At 36.1% G+C, this 21,597-nt stretch overlaps 1 protein-coding gene across 4 annotated transcripts in view; it reads left to right on the forward strand.

The window, feature by feature from the left end:
* The window catches only part of LOC150102833 (uncharacterized), a 630,466-nt gene that overhangs the window by 486,524 nt on the left and 122,345 nt on the right, over nt 1-21,597 (forward strand). For all 4 annotated transcript variants that reach the window (XM_090398795.1, XM_090398798.1, XM_090398796.1 and 1 more), the window contains one exon: nt 9,628-9,784. In XM_090398795.1, coding sequence (XP_090254921.1) covers nt 9,628-9,784 — 157 coding nt within the window. The remainder of the gene's footprint in view (nt 1-9,627; nt 9,785-21,597) is intronic.

Below are 21,597 nucleotides of genomic sequence, written 5' to 3' on the forward strand. Positions count from 1 at the left end.
TTCTTGAAATCACTCCTCCGTTACATTCTGATCTTGGCTACACACACAGGCACCTATTTCCGAGATCGATGAAGTCACTTCTTATTTCTGAAATCATCAGGAAACATGGCAGCTGGAAATCCCGAACTCTTTCTTCAAAACACAAATGAGTTATCTCGTACTTCTGCCGTCTGTTGCCTGGAACGTGGATAACGGATCTTAAATGGGCCGACATTCCTGAACTTGGATACGACCTCTCTTTCTATGTGGCCATCTACCAGAAGATGATTGACCTCTACTATGGCATACGAAAATCCGCCGACAAACCACGGCAAGAACCATCTTCCGTCAATGAATACCAAGGCTGCTATGCGACTCCTGTGTTGTGACTTTGTGTCTTCGAATTCTCCCCCTTTTATATTTCTCCATCGACCTTGGGTCCTGCTATGATTTTATTCCTTTGGATGTTTCATGGGTCTTCACACGGCACCCTTTTTGGTCACTGCGTTCACGCAGGAAACCCCATACATATTTGACCTTCGCAATAGTGATTTCCTTATGTAATATCTTAATCCGTCTGGGACATATCTTTGTTTTAGCAATCCTTTGTTACAATTTAATTTATACTTAACTTTCTTTGTTCTTTGTTATTATACAATAATATAATTTGGCGGTTATATGATTTAACATTTCACTCCAAAATATAAGGTTGGTCGATTGGTAGAGCCTCTGCTACTAATGGCTCGCAAAAAACGTTAAGCAAGTTTGAGTGCGGTTAGTAGTTGGAAGTGGTAAATCGTTCGATGCTGTTGGCATACTCGATGAGTCTTTGGACTCACTGGAGGTGTTACATAATAATATTTCCATTTTACATAAACATCAAAAAAATTGCTAATTAAGTACAAGTATTTTGTATGGATTTTCGTTCTCCAGTGAAATCGGATGGCTCTACCCTTGTGATTATACTTTCCTTGATATTTTTTAAAGTTTTGCACCTACTTAATTCTCCTTTAAACTTATTCATAAAATTTGCACAATCTGTTAGTAGGTGTGCAGTAGGTGTTTGTTATGTTGGAATTTAGCTATTGTAGCAATAGCTGAATTCCAACATAAACCGCTTATTGCTTTTCTAAGCATGAAAAGAAACTGAGGAAGTTGGCATAATTAAACTGCTGCTGAGATTGTACATCAACTTCATGTTTTCTGTGCCTGTTCCCCCTTGATTTGTAATAGGAACTTCTGTATCTCTTAGGCTTTTCAGTGATGTTTACTTCTACTACTTTTTAATTATCCTCCCCTAGATTTTTTTCCATTTCGCCTTGGTCATTTACTAATTTGATGCTTGATATGTGGTAAGTCTCAGATTGACTGTTACCTTTGGATATCAAAGCTATGGAAGGATCACTATGATTATTCCGCCATTCTTCATTACCTTTTTCAATTCGTTCAGTCGGCACGATTTTATTTTTATTTGTGGTATTCTTTCTTCATTTGATCTCTCAACTCTAAACCTAAAAACATAGTTCCCTTTTCCTTTCCGTCTATTTCCCAATAGGAACATTTCATTTCTGGAAAAGTTGCAAGATAACTTGTACCTCTCCAGAAAGTTAGTTCCTAAAATAATTGGTGCGCTTGTGCAAGGTGTCCTAGGAAAGACCAACAACTCTTGCTAAACACACAAATTAAATTCTGGTTGGTATATTTTTACTCTAACTTTCTTGGTTACATGAAACACGAATGTTGAAAGTCCCTATAATTTGATCAGCCTTTTCAGCTTAGAAATGCCTCTCCATACACGGAATTTTATTCCTTGAAAATAATCTAGTGTTATGATAGAGGCCTGGGAACCAATATCAAGCAAGATATGTCACAGGACGATCCTTGTACCTTACCCTTAATTATCATTTTTGATTTCCTCGGATGATTTAGATTTTTGCCCTCTCTAATCCATGGTTTACTTTTACAACCATTTGGCTTAAGTGCAGGATTCAATTCATATCTAACATTCCTGTTGGAGAGTCTATTATTTCTGAAACAGTTGCAAGCCATGTACCCAATCTTAATGCAGATAAAGCATCTGGGAGGCTCCTTTCTTTTGCTTACTTCATTATTCCTCTCTGCTTGAGGAGGAGTCAGTTCTGAAGTCTTTGCTGTTACTGCCGCCAACTGCTGTATAACAGCATCAAGATGGTCCATCATTGGCTGTTGCAGCCATTCAACCTCCTGTCTAATTAAAGTGCGTATTTCCTCCGTGTTAGTTAGCCCTACTTCTTTTGGAGTATTCTTTTTATTATCACTCACTTGATTAGTGTTGACTGATCTTTCTCCCTTACTATCTTTTCGATCTTTAGTTTGCTTTCCTTTTCCTGTACATTTCACAATTGGAATTATTTGCCTTCTTTATCTTGTCTGTATATAGATGCGGGATGAATGTCTCTAAGCATCTCTTCCTTCTCTTTCACCGCGAGGAAACATTCCTCAAGATTCGTGATTAACTTTTTGTAGGCAGTATCTTTCAATTCTCTTCCTTCACCCCTAGCCTAAACTGGTGAAATACTGCCCAGTCGAGGCGAAGTTTATACTCATTAGAGACACTCAGACTGTTGGCAATCGTAACTTATTGTAATATTCTGTTACATTCTCCTTTTCTTTTTGAGCACATCTCTGTAATTTCCATATATTTGAGTCTAAACTTCTTGCTCTGGAGAACTGGGAAATCAAGGTTTCTATAATAAATTTAGTTTAATCCTTTATCCAAGTGTAAGCAAACAAAGTTTGCACCTAAAAATATCTTCAGGACTGAGGTAAGGTAGTGCAACACCAGGCAACTCCGAACAAAGGTGGACCAAACTGTCATCACGCCTTGTCTCAGTATCTCCCATAATGCAAAGCACATCTCCTTGCAGACATGTATACTGCTATGCATTAAGGGAAGGGCCACTACCCAGACCGGTTTTGACCTTTGTTGCACCACCTTACCTCAGTCCTGAAGATATTTTCAGGTGCAAACTTTGTTTGCTTACATTTGGATAAAGGATTAAACTAAATTTATTATAGTCTTACCAAGTGCAAAATAAACTTCCGGCATCTTTCTTTAAATCCAGAGTAATTTAGTAATAAGGTGGAACACCTGTTGGCAACTCCTATAGGTAAATATGACCTCTACTATTGCTTCTGCCTTAGTATCTCCACGTTTGGGTCTGCCGCCTACTGACGAGACCTCAATGAAGGTCGAAACCGGTCTGGGTAGTGGCCCTTCCCTTAATGCAGTATACATGTCTGCAAGGAGATGTGCTTTGCATTATGGGAGATACTAAGACAAGGAATGATGAGAGCTTGGTCCACCTTTGCTCAGAGTTGCTTGGTGTTGCACCACCTTACCTCAGTCTTGAAGATATTTTCAGGCACAAACTTTGTTTGCTTACACTTGGATAAAGGATTAAACCAAATTTATTATAGTCAAACCAAGTGCAAAATAAACTTCCAAAATCAATGTTTCCATGAACATAGAGTTTTCTAAGGTATCCTTCAGAATTTTTGAGGATGAATACAAGCAGGCCTTTACAACCAGTTTGCTCCTTAGCAAGATAAGTAGTTCGAAGTCTGACCACCTTCCAACTTTTCTAAACTCTTCGACAAAGCTAAAAAAAACGAAAACTTCATAATTTTCTTCCCCATAATGCGAAATAACAAGATGAGGATTTATAGTTCTAAAGAACTCAACATTATACATAGTTGTACTATCAGATTGATTCATACTTGTGATCTAACTCTCAAAATTTCACATTTTAATTTCACATATAAATTTAAAAATTTTTTTAAATTTATAACTGCCTGATTCTATACTTGACGAAACTTGCTCAATTTATCCATTGTTTGATTTAGTCTCCTTTCTTTAATCCTCTTATTCAACTTTCATCCCCCCCCCTTTGTCTCAAAACCATAATTATGCTTCTTCACGTCCACAAAACTTTAGTACTAAGAGATTGCCTCTGGCTGGAGCCAATCTCTTTGTTTGAACTACTGGCATGTTTGTATATAGAATTGTGAAAATTTATTTGTTTATATTAACTGCACCATCACATTCATAGATAGGAGTTGAATATCCTTCCAAAGAAAAACGCTCAGCAAGGCACGGAATTTTCCTCTCTTATACTTATTACTAAATCTAGCAACACAAAATTACTAATTTTCAGTCATAGCTACTTAACACTCTAGGTCACACAGATTCAAGTTTTATGAGCAGTGCATTGGTATGCAAGAATCAGGTAAATTATTGGACAAACAAAACAATTTATTCTTGCTATTTGATGTACATTAAAAGTCAACACTAAACATACAAGTTATTTCAAGCTTTATACTTCTACTGCAAAATATGCTTGGAAAAGAATTATAAGTAATGAATAAATTGAGTGATTGGGAAAGCAAATGGGGATGTGAATTCAATGTTGCAAAATGTAAGGTTTTAAAATTTGGAAAACAAAGATGGGATGCAGAATTTATGCTTGGTGAGAATATATTGTTGGAGGTAGAGGAAATAAGAGATCTGGAAATGATAGTGGATAAGGATCTAATATTTAGGGGACACATTGCCAAAATTGTGAGGACAACACAGAATTCTGGGAATGATGCGGAGGACACTGACGTGTAGAAGTAAGGAGATTCTTGTTCCGTTGTATAAGGCTTTGATTAGGCCACACATGGACTATTGTGCCCAGATTTGGTCACCGGATTTTCAGAAGGATGAAGAAATGTTGGAAAGGGTCCAAAGGCGACTGACTAAGGTAGTTTCTGACCTCTGGAATGTTGAGTATGAGGAAAGATTGAGAAGATGTAATTTGCAGAGTCTGGTGGAGAGAAGGAAGAGGGGAGATATGATAGAGACCTACAAGTTGGTAAGGGGGTTGTTATAAGATTAATGGTGGAGAAGTTCTACAGAGAATAGTGGGAGATCAGGGTAGAACCAGAGGTCATCCCTGGAAACTGTATAAAGAGGGTGTAAGTAGGGGAGTGAGAGGCAGGTTTTTTTTCGTGCAGAGTTGTGAATAATTGGAATGCCTTGCCTGAGGGTGTGGTGTCTGCAAGGAGTTGGAGTGTGTTTAAGACACGGTACGTTGAGATGTTAAAAGGACCTCCCAGATGAGTCTTTGGTCGGTAGTTCACCAAGTCTTTTACCTCACTTTTTTATGTAGTAAAATAAAGTAGCCTTCTTCCATTTTTTTGATATATCATTTTTCTGCAGGCATGAAGTAAATAGTTTTGCTAAGAGTTTGTAGATCATTTCCCCACCTGCTTTTAAATGTTCAGCTATAACTCCATCCTTACCTGCAACTTTTCCATCTTGCAAGCTTTTGATGCTCCACATAACTTCATCTGGTAGAATGTGTGGTACTTCAGCCATTTTGTAGTTGTCTTCTTTTTCATTTAATTCATCATCCTGATACCTTGCAGAAGTGCGTCTTAAATTAAAATCAGCTATAAAATCACAAAAGAAGAAAAAGAAAATTGATGTAGAAAAACTGAAAGACCCGAACATAAATAAAAGTGCCAGGACACAGCTCAACCTGCGATTACAACAGATTAACATAGAAGAAAATAAAAGTGCGGAATCTCTTTGGAATAGCTTAAAGAATGCCATCGTAACAACAAGTGTTGAAGAAGTAGATTATGTGAATAATATAAAACAACAGGAATGGATGATAGATGAGATTCTTTCTCTTATTGATACAAGAAGAATGTACAAAAACAAAGACCTTGCCAGGTATACAGAAACACATAACATCATCAAGAAAAAAATAAAAGAAGCCAAGGAAAATTGGATGAAAAATTTATGTACTGAAATTGAGCTGCTTCAGAAGAAACATGATAAATCTGTATAAGAAAATCAACGAAATTTCTAGAAAACTGAGGAAAAAGCAAATAGTGTCTCTAAGAGACGAAAATGGAAAAATAGTTCTAGAAGAAGAGAATAAAGCACAGATTTGGATAAAATATGTAACAGAACTTTTCAATGATATTAGACAGAAGCCTATAAATATAAAAGATAACATTCAAGGACCAGCAATCATGAAATGCAAAATAGAGAATGCTATACGAACAAGTAAAACAGGAAAAGCCAGTGGACCAGATGATGTGTAAACAGAATTTTTAAAATTAATAGAACCAGATAACATCAAACTTCTTGAAAAACTATTTAATAAAATATATGAAAGTGATGAATTTCTGTCAGATTGGCTCAAATCTACATTTATCACTGTCCCAAAGAAACCCAAAGCGAATTCCTGTGGTGACTTCCGACTTATTAGTCTAATGAGCCAAACATTAAAAATATTTTTGAAAGTAATTCAGAATCGTATTTATAGAAAAAGTGAAGAAACTCTAAGTGAAACACAATTCGGCTTTCGGAATGGTTTTGGTACTAGAGAGGCCCTTTTCTGTACCCAAATATTGATACAAAAATGCACAGAAAAACAGAAATCTGTCTTTATGTGTTTCATAGATTTTGAAAAAGCATTCGACAAAGTCAGACACACTAACTTAATAGAAGTCCTTCAACAAATAAGGCTAGACGAACAAGACATAAAACTAATAACAAATCTGTATTGGAATCAGTCAGCTACCGTTCAATTAGTCAACATTACCACCAGTGATATTAACATCAAAATAGGAGTGAGACAAGGATGTGTGCTCTCACCACTCCTGTTCAACATATATGCAGAGGCAATCTTTAAAAAAGCATTGGAAGAATGTTCAGAGGGAATCACAATAAATGGAAAGATTGTTAACAACCTTCGATATGCAGATGACACCGTGATAATTGCAGATAATATTATGGATCTCCAAAAACTCATTGACGGAGTATACATAGAAAGCCAAAGAATGGGAATAAATATAAACATCAACAAGTCAAAATACATGATCATCAGCAAACATACAGCCTCATCAATGAAACTGACACTCAGTGGGAAAAATATTGATCAAGTGTCAAGATATAAATATCTTGGTTGCTGGCTTAATGAACGGTGGGATCCAGAAATAGATATAAAGACAAGGATTGAAGTTGCACGGCAGTCCTTCATGAAAATGAGAACACTATTCTGCAATAAAGACCTAAACATGGAAGTCAGATGCCGAATGCTGAAATGCTACGTGTGGTCTATTCTGCTCTATGGAGTTGAAACATGGACATTGAAGGCGACAACCATCAAGAAAATCGAAGCCTTTTTGATGTGGCTATACAGAAGAATGCTAAAGATATCGTAGACAGAAAAAATTACCAATGAAGATGTCTTAAAATCCATTGGCAAAGCTAAACTTCTTGTACAAATAATCAAGAAACGAAAAACATCATATCTTGGCCACATCATGAGAAACAGCAAATGCCAACTTCTACAAACTATTTTGATAGGAAGAATTGGTGGCAAAGGAACTAGAGGAAGAAAAAGAATGTCATGGTTTGACAACGTCAAGTCGTGGACAGGAAAGAGCAGTGCACAACTGCTCAGATTAGCACAAGAGCGCAGTTTGTTCGCCAAGATGGTTGATGACCTTCAATAGAAGATAGCACAATAATAATAAGAAGAAGATATAGTACCGAGTAAAATTCTTCAATTTTTTTTTTGCAATAGCATATTCTGGTTATGGTCCCATCTTTTAGTTTGACTGCAACATTGACACACCCAGGGAGGAGGGGCCAAGGGGCCCTGGCTTCCCCAAAAGAAAAAGCAAAAAAACACTAGAAAAATTTCCAAAAATATTTTCCTGATTATAATTATTAATTTTTTTAAAATTTATGTTGTCTTCTATTTCTATGCTACTAATGAATTAGCGATCACATAAGGTGGGAATGCTGTATAGCTCTCGGGAATCCTGGCCCCTGTGAATGCAAAGCGAATGAAGTAGTGCTCGGGTGCTACCTCGTTTGCCCGAGCTGGGCCAGAGGAGATCACGGGTATCATGTATTGGTGATCACTGCAGATGCCCAGTCATACCTCGTATGCAATGCATAGTGTGTATTGTGTATTTCAAATCGTCTACTCAACTCAGCTCCTCCAAGATTAAATCCTGAGTGTGTCACTGGACTGCAACCATCTGTTTATTGCTGTTCATCAATTGTTTGTTTTTGCTGTTTCTCTTTTTTGAGACTATGGTTGTTTTCAATTGTTTGTTGTATGAATTTACAATTGAATTTTCTTAATTCTTCTGTGATTCCTTTTCTGATACATCTTTTGCACACAATTCAGTGTATTAGGTTATTTCATTGTTTCATTTCTCTTTGTTTTTTCATCAGCTGTTTTGTTGTTTCTTCAGAAATTTTGTGTTGTTTCTGTTCTGTGGTACCAGCTATTTCAAGTGAGCACTGTAAAAGGTTTTGGGTAATAATGTCTTTACTTTCTGATGGATCAGCATTTTCACCTGTAATAAATTTTTAAATCTCTTGTTTAGTCCATGTTGGAATATATCTTTTTTAATGTTGAGTTTGTGTACATCTATGTTTTGCTTTGATCTTCGAAACATTTTCTCTCTTTCTTTTTGGCAGTTTATTTGAATCTTACTGCGTGCAATATGATGGTCACTTCCAGTGTTGAAGTGTTTATAACAGAGCAGTCTTGAAAGATATTTTTCTTGTTGCTGAGGATAAAGTCAATTTTACTAGTTTTGCCATTTGGACTTTTCCATGTTCACTTCCCATGTGTTTTTTTCTTGAAAAAAGAATTCATGCTGTACAGTTTTCTTTTTCTGCAAATTCTATTAACCTTGCTCCTCTATCGTCTCTCATACCATATCCAAAATTTCCCGTTGAGCTTTCATCTGATTGCTGTACACCAAATTCTAGCATAACAGTCTCCCATTACAATTCTGAAATGATGTTTTCCTTTATTGTAAAGTTGGGATACATCATGATAGAAGGCTTCAATTTCTTCCTCAGTATGACTTATTGTTAGTACATAGACTTGGATGATCTTGGAAGTGTATCTTTTTGAGATTTAAACAACAATACGTGCTATCTGATCAGATATACTGTCAAATTCTCTTACACTGTTCTTCAATTTTTTGTTGATCATGAATCCAACTCCACTGATTCTTTCCTTATCTTGGCCTCTATAATATAGTATTCTTAATTTTGTAACTGAAGAATTTCTTCACCATTATGTTTAACTTCACACAATCTGAGAATGTCCCCTTTTAGTCGCTTTAGCTCTTCAGTTAGTTCAGTTAGCTGTGCTTTGCTGCTCAGAGTCATACAGTTTAAAGTTTCAGGGTCTAGTTACAAATGGCAGCATGATCTGGTTACCCAGTGATTCTTATTACCCTCTGCCTTCATGTTTATCTTTCATATAGGCAGTAACAATTTTTTTTCCATCTTGGAAAAAAAAAAACAAGATGTGTATATATATATATATATATATATATTTCATATATATATATATATATATACACGCAAGTGTGTATATATATATTAAACAAGTATATATGTATGTGTGTATTTATTTAAATATAACATAATCATTATGACAGCTTTAAAATAATTAGCATCTAGTTTTGAGTATTTTTATTCTGTAAAGATTTGTTGGTGAACAGTAATAATTAATAATACATGCATTGCTTTTTAGTTTGACACCTGTTTTCTCTTCTTTCCTCTTGCAGACATAAAGGCCAGAGGGATTACAGATGTGGAATATGTGACTTTTTTGGCTATACTTTTACAGATATTCGAAAACACATAGAAAGGAGACATGCAGATAATAAAAGTAGTCTTTGTATTCAGTGCGGACAGGTTTTTGAAACAGAAGAGCTACTAAAAGTAAGCACAATAAATGTATAAGTTGATGTTGACTTTTACTAGAAAATGAAATCAAATTATATCTATCTCTAACAAAACTGCACAAAAAATCAAAATATTTGTGCAATTTTGCCTGAAGCAGTTGCTGTACTGTTCTATGTTCTCCATCTTTCACTATTTCTGGGTTTTTGAGTATCTGTTAATACGTTTTTTTCCATTTTTCTAATTATTCTATATTTTTGCATTTTGTTAACATGCTTTTGCTAATTCTTTTTTCTGTTTGCTGTACACTCATTTACTGATTGTATGAGCACACTTTTTGATATATTTATTCATTTCTGATCTTATTGAATTTTCTTTTACCTACAATTTTCCCGACTGTATTGTCATCATGTATGTATATCATAGAATTTGCAATATTTTGAATCATTTGGTCTAGTCATCTATATGACTACAGATATTATACTAAACGCAAAGTCGATATGATTTTATTATGCTAGTCCTTATACACCTAATTGTATGCTGGTACTGTGAATCACTAGAAAGTTGAAGAAAAGAAAGAAAATTGTTCACATCGGATTTGTAGGCCTACAGAGTGTATGCTTTATTAAATCTCTCAGTATGGGAAACAATATTGCTCTACTGAGACATTGCTATTCAACAAACAAGCAGCATTCCAGGTGACGTAATAGGTAATGATCTTATACATGGCATTTTAACTGTAGTAACAAGCTATTCTTCAGAGTCCCTACTAATTTATTATATATCATATAATCAAAAAAGCACAATATTTGATTTTCACAGTTTTTTGATTATTGCCACTAGAGAGCTGCATGGTGTGTAAAGTTTGTAGAGAGCTCGCGAAAAGATGTGTTGAGTAGTAATTGACAATATTGCTTAGTGTGTCACTGTGATTTTTGGTGTGTTTCTGCATTATTTAAATTAGTATTTTGATAAGATACGATCGATAGCGTAGCACATGGTACCAATGGGAAGAAAGACAATTGCATCCAAATCATCGCCATTTTTGTTTAAAAATTTTAACTTGAGTGAGTTTCTTCAGTGTAACGTCTGTGGGATGTATGCTTTGCCGAGAGTGGCTGGAGTTTGGTTCAATAATGATAGTGGTAGGAATGTGTGTTGAAAGTGTAAGGAAAGTGAGGATTTAAAGTGTCTCAGGACGCGAGATTGATGTCGTTGATGAAACCAAGAATGTGATAGAAAATAGTGATATGATAGGAATTTGCGATGTAGTACCAGATAGCTTTGAGAGCGGTGTTGAAAGTGAGAGTGAAAGTAAAAATACAGAGCGAGAGAATGGTTTAACGGATAAAAAATTGAAGAGTTAGTTGCAATGAGTGAGATCGCACAGCTGCGCGGAGTGATACATAGGGCGAAGCAGCAGCTGGAGTGATTGCAAAATTGTTTACCGAGCGCATCAGCTAATGAAAAGCAAATGTATGATAAAAAAATAAGAGTATGATCGGGAGTGTAAGAAAAATGAAGACGCTAGGGTTGTACAATGATTCATTAGTAAGAGTAAGGTGTAATAGATGAAAGTTTGTTAAAATCATACTTACCAGGTGCAAAAATTAAGGATGTAAATGACTCTATTCGAGCACAAAAGCAGAGAGGGTGATAGAAATTATAGTAGTTGCAGGAACGAATGATTTAAAAGGAGAAAAAATTGCTATGAGAGAGGACGTGAAGGAATTACTAGAGGTAGCAAAAGAAAAGAGTGAGAGAGTTAGGATAGTGATTCTGTTGCCGTGGTATGACAGGGAAGAGTTGACAAGGATCGCCATAATTGCAAATGACTCTATGCGTAGATTAAGTGGTGTGGAGTTTGTGGATGTGTGGAGTGAGTTTGATGGGGGAAAGGATTTAAACAAGATGGATGGTTTGCATCTGAATGGATTTGGTGTGCGGAGACTGGGAAAAAGTGTTGTTGAATGAAGTGCAAGTGGATGTGCAGAATCAGGGAAACTAGAGTTATTAAAGGGGAGGGGGAGTGGATATGCAGACTTCAGGGAGGCAGTTGATTTTAAGAATGTGTATAATATGCCCAAGCTAGTATGAAGGACAACAAATCAGAATGGGATAGTTAGTATAAGGCATCGAGATAGGGGTGGGACAAACGGACTTCTGCGTTTCATGTATACTGATGCCAGGAACAAGAAGGAAGAATTTTTGACCTTGGTTGGCTCTTCCTGGCCCCAGCTTATTGGCATTAGTGAAACATGGCTGACAGAAGATGATATAGCTAGTGGGATAGAATGTTAGGTGAATAGTGTGTTCAGGAGGGACATAGAAAATAAAATGGGGGGGGTGGGGGGAGAAGTGTTATTGATGATAGAGAAAAGAGCACATTTGAGGCTATTTGTTGTGAGATTGAGACTAGCAGAACAAAACATACAGTTGGGTGCTGCTATAGACCAGGTGATGGAATAGATGGTGGAGATAGTATGCATAAGTAAATAAATGCAATGAGTGGAAGGAGGGTAATTATTATGGGGGATTTAAACTATGTTAACAAATAATTGGAAGGAGCAGAGGAAACATGGGAGGCAGGAATTGGATTTTATGCAGTTATTAAGGGATAACTATCTGCAACAGCATGTAATGGAAAACACTAGGGGTTTGAGAGTGCTTGACCTAGTAATTGCATCTGAGAATTTGACTGTAATGAATATGACCACGTTGCCACCAATTGGTGAGAGTGATCATAGGGTCTTGACCTGGGAGGTGGCTAAATGTGTGGAATTTTCAATTAAGACAGGGTACACATGGAATTACCAAGCAATCTCCTAAGATTTTCACACTGGTAAGTATGACAAGCTTAGGAGATTGCTTGGTTTAGTACCATGGCATTTAAAACTGCAAGGGCTGGATGTTTATAGTGCATAGGAGGTAGTTAAGGAGAGTCCGAATAGTAAATCATGTGGGGGTTAAACGGATGAATAACATCATTAAGCTTGAGCTGCAATAAAATAAAAAACTGTGGTGGAAATTATTATTATTATTCAGGCCTACATGGAGTCAAAAGACTCATCGTGGGAGGTCCTTTCTAAGAAACATAAGTCTATCAATACTCATCGAGGGAGGTCCCTCCTAGGAAACACAAAGTCTGTCATACCACTCCTTAAATGCATTGACCATTCTCACTCTCACCACTCCATCAGGCAATGCATTCCATGGTTCAACCACCCTCCATGCAAAGAAACCGCTCCTCACCATCTTTCTCACAGTTTCCTTTCGTAACTTCCAGGGATAGCCTTTGTCATGACTCCTTCCCACTGTTCAACCAAGCAAAAGAACTCCCCAGTGTCAACCCTATAACCACCTCCCAACAGTTTAAAAGTCTCAATCATATCACCCCCTCCTTCTTCTATCCACCTAACTCTGCAGTCTACACTCTCTCAGCCGATCCTCATAACTAACATTGTACAATCCTGACACCATCTTTGTTATCCGCCTTTGTACCCTTTCCACAGTTAATTTATCCCCTTCAAATCCTGGGGACCAGATCTGAGAACATTGGTGTGGTCTGATCAGAGTCTAATACAACGGAATGATAACCATTTTATCTCTGCAGGTCAGTGTCCTTCTCATTATTACAGCAATCCTCTGCGTTACCTTCACTACCTTTGCAATATGTCCCCTAAATTTCAGGTTTCTATCAATCATCAAACCCAGATTTCTTGTCTCCTACTTTTTTCCAGTTTAACTCCTCCCATAGAGTATGCAGCGTCTCAACGATGTGTCCCAAACCTCAAGACCTTACATTTTGCTGCATCAAACTGATATCTCCATTCATTTGTCCATCTATCTAGCTTATTCAATTTTTTTTCTAGGGCTACTATATCTGCAGTATTAGTAATAACCCTTCCCAGCTTTGCAATAGCTGCAAACAACTGAATATCTGCTTGCAATCTATGGACAATGTCATTGATATAAAGGTTAAACAATATAGGTCCCAGTACTGAGCCCTGTGTAACCCCACTTGTAGCCTTCTGCCTCTTTGATATTGCTCCACCCTACACAATTCTCTAATACCTATCGGACAGCCAATCCTGAATCCAGTTGACCAATCTGACATCCAGACCCATGTTCTGCAACTTGAATATCAGCTTATCATGTGGCACCTTGTCAAATGCCTTTGCTAAGTCTAGGAAAATGGCAGTATATGCCTTTCTCTCATCTAATGCTCTTGTAACTTTATCATAAAAGGTTAGCATATTGCTAAAACAAGAGCGCCCTTCACAAATCCATGTTGACTTTCACTGATAATATTAACCTTATCTGCCCCAATGTTGTATATGGTCCCTCACTACTTTCTCGCAAGATCTCTAACTACTGATGACACACAAACTGGCCTATAATTAGACACTTCCAGTCTGCTACCGTCCTTATGCAATGGCATTATCTTACCATCTTTCCATTCCATGGGCACCTTTCCCACAGCCAGACTTTCATTGAAAAGCCATGTCAAGGGCACTATCAGTTCCTTAGCACATTCTCTCAAAACTCTTGGTGAAATACCATCCAGTCCTACAGCTTTACTAACATCCAGAGTACTCAGTGTGTGGAACACACTCTCCTCCTGTACCTCTAAACCTCGAACCTGCTCTAGCCCTCTAGTATTCAAATTGACTCCTCAATGATGAAATACTCCAATAAAGTGTTCATTGAACAATTCCACTATGTCCTCTGCATCAGTCACCCTATTCCCATTTTTATCCCACAGTGTCATTCTTCCACAGTCATTTCTCCTCCTACTGGCCACATAGCTAAAAAATTCCCTAGGATTTTCCTTGGATCTAAGGGCCAATCTTTTCTCATATTCCAGTTTCGCCTTCCTTACCATACTAGTCACTCTTCTGGCCTGTGTCTTTATATTCTTCATGCATCTTCTCTACACCTGTCTCCTTATATCTCTTCTATAGCCTCTTTTTTGCATGTAGATCCTGTTTATTATTGTTTGTCATCCACTTTACTCCAAATTGTGTCCTCTTCTTCACTCATGGAATACAGCTTACCATTGCTGCTAACAAATATTCCTTCATAATTTCCCAAGCACTAATGATATCTCAGCTTTCCAATTCCTCCCTCAATGAATCTTCCCCAAGTTGACGTTTGAGACTATTATAATCACCTGCTTTATAATTCCACATACATTCCGTTCTCTTTGATACTCCTGCATATCTGTTCATTTTCAAAGTCAAAACCATATGGTCACTCTCCAGCTGATGGGAGAGATGTCATCTCAGTTATTATCAGCTTTTCTGATGCTATAACGAAATCCAAAAATCTTGAACCTCTTGTTCTCTCTGTTACATTTTGCCTAAGACATTTGTCCCTCAAGAATTCTAAAAATTCCATTCCCTTATTGCTACGTGCATATTCCTTTCCCTAATCTATACTGCTGTAGTTAAAATCTCCCATAACAATCATTGTTCTTGCACTTGCCACGCTCAACTGTCTCAACATCTCCTGGTCTCTAACCTCTGTGCTCCTTGGTGTTGAATTTAAGGAGAAAGGTGACATGCAGGCACACGAATGGTATAAAGCGCAGGCCAGAAGGGTAACAAGTGTGGTAAGAAAAACAAAAGCTGATTATGAAATTAAATTAGCCATGCAAGCTTAAGAGAATCCCAAACAGTTTGTTCGATATGTTGCAAGCAAAAGAAAAAAATCTATACGGCAGAATGATTTTAAGGAATGCGATGGTAGGGAGGTAACTGAATCAGTTGATATAGTGGAATTTCTGAGTGAGCACTTTGCAAGAGTATATCATCCAGGCGGTGATATTGCAGGAATGAAGGAACCAACAGCTTATATGGGAATTGTGGTGAATGAAGTGGAGGTGAATAGTCTTTTACAATACCTCAATGTCAGTTCATCTGCAGGATTGGATGGTATACCAGCTCGTGTCATATGAGAAGCGGCTAAAGAATTGTCAGTGCCTTTGACCATTTTGTTTAATTTGAGTCTTGGGTCTCGGTTAGTCCCAAGGGGGTGGAAACAGGGGAAAATAGTTCCACTGCATAAAGGAGGTTCCAAGACTGCTGTTGCAAATTTCCGACCGATCAACATATCAGGAGTCGTTCTCAATTTCTTGGAGAAAGTAGTCAAGAGGAAAATACAGGAATGGATAGATGAAAATGGCAGACAGCATGCCTTTGTGAGGGGTAGATCTTGCCTCAGTAACTTGCTCACGTTTTATAACACAGTGACGGCCGAACTTGATAAGGGTAAAGGGTTTACAGTGATTCTGCTGGACCTTGCCAAGGCCTTTGACAGGATACTACATGGAATTCAAATCAGTAAACTGCAGCATATGGGGATGGATATAGGGTTGGTGAGATGGATAGGAGGATGGTTGATGGAGAGATATCAGAGAGTAGTTTATTCAGGAGTAGAGTCCATAAGACAGCCTGTGACTAGTGGTGTGCTGCAGGGTTCCGTTCTTGGACCACTGCTTTTTAATTTGTTCAGTAACGATATAGTTAAGGATCTGAGAGGAACTGTTCATTTGTTTGCTGATAATGCAAAGTTGGGTGCACATGCAAGGTTGAATGCACATGATGTCAAAATTTTGCAGGATGATTTGGAGGATTTGACATCCACTCTAAGGAGAATGGAAGTCAATTTAATGTGGCAAAATGTAAGGTTATGCATTTGGGGATGGTAAGATTAGCAGCAGTATACCACATTGGTGGAACTGTACTCCAGGAGATTGACGAGGCCAGGGATTTGGAAGTGTTGGTGGATAGGGAGTTGAAGTTAAGGAAGCACATTGCAAAAGTGGCTAAATCTGCTCATCAAATCACTTAGTTACTAAAGAATACTTTGAGTAGAGACAAGTAAATTATTGTTCCTCTATATTGAGCCTTGATAAGGCCACATCTCGACTACTGTGCCCAGATCTGGATTCCAGGGTTTCTTCTTGATGGGGAGAAAGTGGAGAGGATCCAGAGGCAAGTGACCAAGATGATAGCAAGTCGATGGAATGAATCTTATGAGAATAGGTTGAAGATTTGTGGGTTGCAGAAATTGGTTGATATGCAGAAAAGGGGTAATATGATTGAGACATTCAAATTACTGAAGGGTTTCCATAAGATTAATTCAGAGGATATTTTTCAAAACAGGACTGGTGGTGGAAGGACTTGGGACCATCCATGGAAACTGGGCAAGAGAGTGGTTAGCAAGTGTGTTAGAGCTAGATTTTTTACTGAATGAGGGAAATAAGCTGCCAGAATCTGTTATGGGTGCCACAACTGTGAATGAGTTCAAGGCAAAGTATGATAGATACTGTGTGAATGGTGAATAGTTGTTCTTGACATGATGTTAGGGCCTCCCTCAATGAGCCTAAGGACTCCTTGTTGTTGCCCGTAATAATATACCATATTTTTTGAATTTTTTGCGGAAAAAATATTCTTTGCAATATAAGATGCAAAAATTATGCATCAAATTTTTCATGTAAATGTTTTTTTTTTTTTTTTTTTTTTTTTTTTTTTTTTTTTTTAATACATGTATTATCCATTTATTAGATAAAAAGATAATCATTCTTAAAAAAATCATGAAATCATTAAAAGATCTAACATATAATAATATATATAATGTATATGTATAACAATATAAGCAAAATGTTTTTTATAAATTTCATTAATCTTCTTTTCAAATCTTTATTCATCTTCGCTCTCAAACTTTTCTGAACGGGAATCTTCATCAGAAACTGAGTCATCGCTGTCTTGAATTAATAGTCATCTGCCATACTGTCAAGAGAATTTCTAATACCACACTTTTGAAAAGATTTTATAACAATTTTGGATTGCACCTCATTCCATGAACTCTTTACATTCGCACACCTGCAAAATTGTGGCCTTTCTATCTACCTGTAGATGTTTTGTCAAAATTTGGAGATTGCATTCATTTTCACTGATAAATCCTTTAAATGGTTTGTTTATTGGTACATCTAAAGTTTGAAGCACAGAGGTGAGTCCTCCTGGGATTACAGCCTTTTTTTTTTTTTTGCGAAGTTCATTCTTAACAGCTTCACTTTTAATGCGTCTAAACTGATCCCATACTAACAAAGCAGGTTTCTGAAATAAAGAAAAAGGTGTGGTCGGGTTTATCGATAACTTCATCACCTCATCCATCCTTTTGGATGAATATGAATGCAACTCCTTTGGGAAGTTTTTCTTTGTGCATTGTTTTTCTTTTAAAAATTAAAAAAAGTGGCAATTTTGTTCCATCTATACAGCACAACAAAACAACAGAATAGTAGGTTATGTTGTGACAAAAAGTTTTAACAATAATTTTTTTTTTTTTTACCTTTAGAGTCATCAGTCTTGTTCTAGGATTCATCAAAATTCAGAAGCACTTCATCCATATTTGCTATCTGTGAAAGTTAGCCTACTATTCTGTGAAAACAACAGAATAGTAGGTTATGTTGTGACAAAAAGTTTTAACAATAATTTTTTTTTTTTTTACCTTTAGAGTCATCAGTCTTGTTCTAGGATTCATCAAAATTCAGAAGCACTTCATCCATATTTGCTATCTGTGAAAGTTCAAAATTGTCATTTTCTAGCATTTGTGATGAATCTGTGTGTAACAATCATTTTATTTTCTAATTCGAATGGCATTTTTTGTGATATTTTCATTTTTGCATGCATGCCCTTCATAAATGGCCAGCCTGGTTGGCCAAGTGGTTAGTATATCTGCTCTCCAGCCAAAAGGCTGTAGGTTCAAATCTCAGCATGGGCATGGATGTTTGTGAGTGTCTGTGAAAATACTAGTGGTGGTTGGTGGTAGATGACATTGGTGTAGTTGCGGTTCGCTGTAGTTGGTTTGTGTTGTAGTTGATTGTCTGTAGTTGGTGGTGGAGATGGAGAGTAGAGTAGGAGCCCTCCATCGATGAGTTTTTGGATTCCCTGGAGGTGTCACATAATAATAATAAATCAAAAGCACCATGATGGCAATCCTGTAAAATCAGTGATATTTCTGTTGCCAATAATTTTGCCTGTTTTCTCAGGTGCTCACATTGATGAGTATTGGGATGGCAAACCCAAGATACCCGAGCTAGACCTGATCTTTCTTACTACAATATACTTGGTGGTATATCATATCTGCAGGCTGTCTTACTCTTCTACTGGTCTTCTTCCACTACTAAGATACCTATTGTCATGCTAGTAACTTGACGTAGGGAAACACATGTTGCTTTTAAGTCTCAGCAAAATCGAAACTTGACAGAACACGTGGATAAAGACCGCAAACTGGAAAAGGTTAGGAAACTTTGGTAAAAGAAAAACATTGTGAAATATGCTATTTGGAACATTAGAAGCATAACATATAGAGAAGAAGAATTAGATAAAATTTTAAATGAAAATATAGAAATTGCAGTTCTTACAGAAATAAAAAACAAACTTAAAGAACAAAAGAAACAACTAATTATCATATCATATATAGTGGAATGGACAAATAAATATATGCAAAAACTGGTGTAATGATTTGGATCCATAAATCAATTAAACCAAAATAACTCATTATACATACTGAAATGAAAAAATATGTGAAGTGTGAATAAAATTAAATAAAGAATATTTAACATTTGTTGGAGTGTAAGCCTCTGAAGAAGGAAAGGGGGAAAAAATGATTACTTCTACAAACAGTTACAAGGAATATATGAAAAATTAAATAAAACAGACCATATAATTATAGCTGGAGATCTTAATGCCAGAATAGGAATAAAAAAAAATTAACAATAATATAGAAACATTTGTAGAACCAACAGTAAACAAAAATGGAAACCCACTCATTATTATATAATATATAATAATTTAAAAATAATAAATACATTCTACAAACATAAAATATACATAAACATACATGGTGTGCAAGAGGACAAAAATCAGTAATAGACTACTTTATGCAAATGAAAAAGCAACAAATCTCTTCCTAGATTTTAAAGTCAGAAGAAGGCTAGAAATCGACACAGATCACTATCTAATGCAGACAAAACTAAGGTTCCCACTAAACTAGTTTCAAAAATATACAAATAAATAAACAAACTACAGAAACAAAATCTAATTACAAAGTAAAACTACTAAATGATTCAGGTATAGGAAATTTATATCAGCAGAGGATTAATAACTACTTAGAAAAAATACAAGTAAATGTAGACATTGAGAAAGAATGGAATAATATAAAAGAAATTATTACATCAGCAGCATGTGGAACTGTACTTCAGAAAATTGACAAAGCCAGAGATTTGGGAATGTTGGTGAATAGGGAGTTGAAGTTTAGGGGGTACATAGCAAAAGTGGCTAAATCAGATCACTTGGTTAGGGAAGAATATACAAGCAAGTTATTGTTCCTCTTTATTGAGCCTTGATAAGATCCTGTCTGTGCCAGGATCTGGGTGCCAGGGTTTCTTCATGATGTGGAGAAGTAGAGAGGATCCAGAAGTGAGTGACCAAGATAGTAGCTGGTCTGTGGAATGATCCTTACGAGAACAGGTTGAAGATCTCTGGGTTGCAGAAATTGGTTGATATGCAGAAAAGGGGTGATATGATTGAGACATTCAAATTACTGAGGGACTTTTTACAACATTAATTCAGAGGAAATTTTTCAAAACAGGTCTGGTGGTGGGAAAACTAGGAAAGCCATCCATGGAAACTGAGCAAGAGTGTAGTTAGCAAGGGTGTTAGAACTAGGTTGTTTACTTGGAGAGTGGTGAATGAGTAGAACAAGCTGCCATAATCTGTTGTGGGTGCCATGACTGTGTATGAGTTCAAAGCAAAGTATGATAGACACTGTGTAAATGCTGAATAGTTCTTGATGTGATGTTTAGGGCCTCCCTCGATGAGTCTAAGGACTCCTTGGAGTGGCCCGTAATAATAATATGAAAGTTTATGGAAAGAGCATTTTCTGTGATCACACAAAATATAAAAATAGAAAAAATTACATATATGGGATAATGAAATAAAAACAATAATTGAAAATAAAACGCTAGCCTTTAAAGATGGTTAAATAACAAAAAAACAAGAAGATGAAATTGAATATAAAAAAAGATGAGTTATAGACAAAAGAGAAACCAGAAAGAGATACAGAGAAAGCTGGGAAAAATTTATATCATATCTAGAAAATGACTTATACAAAATAAGATCCAATGCATACCTAAAACACACAAATGCAGATATAAAAGAAACTGCAAATATAAATTGTGAAATAGATGTAAAAGAATTCTTGGATTACTTCATAGATCTTTGGACAGATAATACTAAACATAAAAAAAAAAAAAGTACGTGGTAATTTACAAAATGCTTTAAATGATATAATAACAATGAAAGAATTAAAAGGCAACCTAAGTAAAATAAAAAATAAAGGAAAAATGGCAAATCAGCAGGAGATGGGATGAACTCTGAACTGCATAAATTTGCTCAGAAAAAATTTCATCGGAGATTATTAAAATTTTTAAATAAAGTATATACAAATGGACAAATACCAATAGAATGGAGTGCAAGTATAGTAATACCTATATTTAAAAAAGGGGATAAAAGAAAAACTACTAATTACAGAGGTATTTGTTAATTGAATATCTGCTACAAAATATATATATATATAGAATACTTAATGAAAAATTTTAGATATAGAGTGAAAAACTATTATTAGAATGTCAAATTTAGAAAAGGATGCTCTACAATGGACAGTTTTTTTGTTTAAACTACTTATTAAAGTAGTTTAAAAGAGAATTTAGTTGAGGAACTCATCTCTTGTTTATAGATTAGATTACGAAAAAGCATTTCACAAACTAAAAAGATATATACTGT

The sequence above is a fragment of the Typopeltis vanoorti genome, chromosome 10 (genome assembly GCF_054136105.1).
Source record: "Typopeltis vanoorti isolate ZY-2024b chromosome 10, IOZ_Tvanoo_1.0, whole genome shotgun sequence".
In the NCBI taxonomy this organism is placed as follows: Eukaryota; Metazoa; Arthropoda; class Arachnida; order Uropygi; family Thelyphonidae; genus Typopeltis; species Typopeltis vanoorti.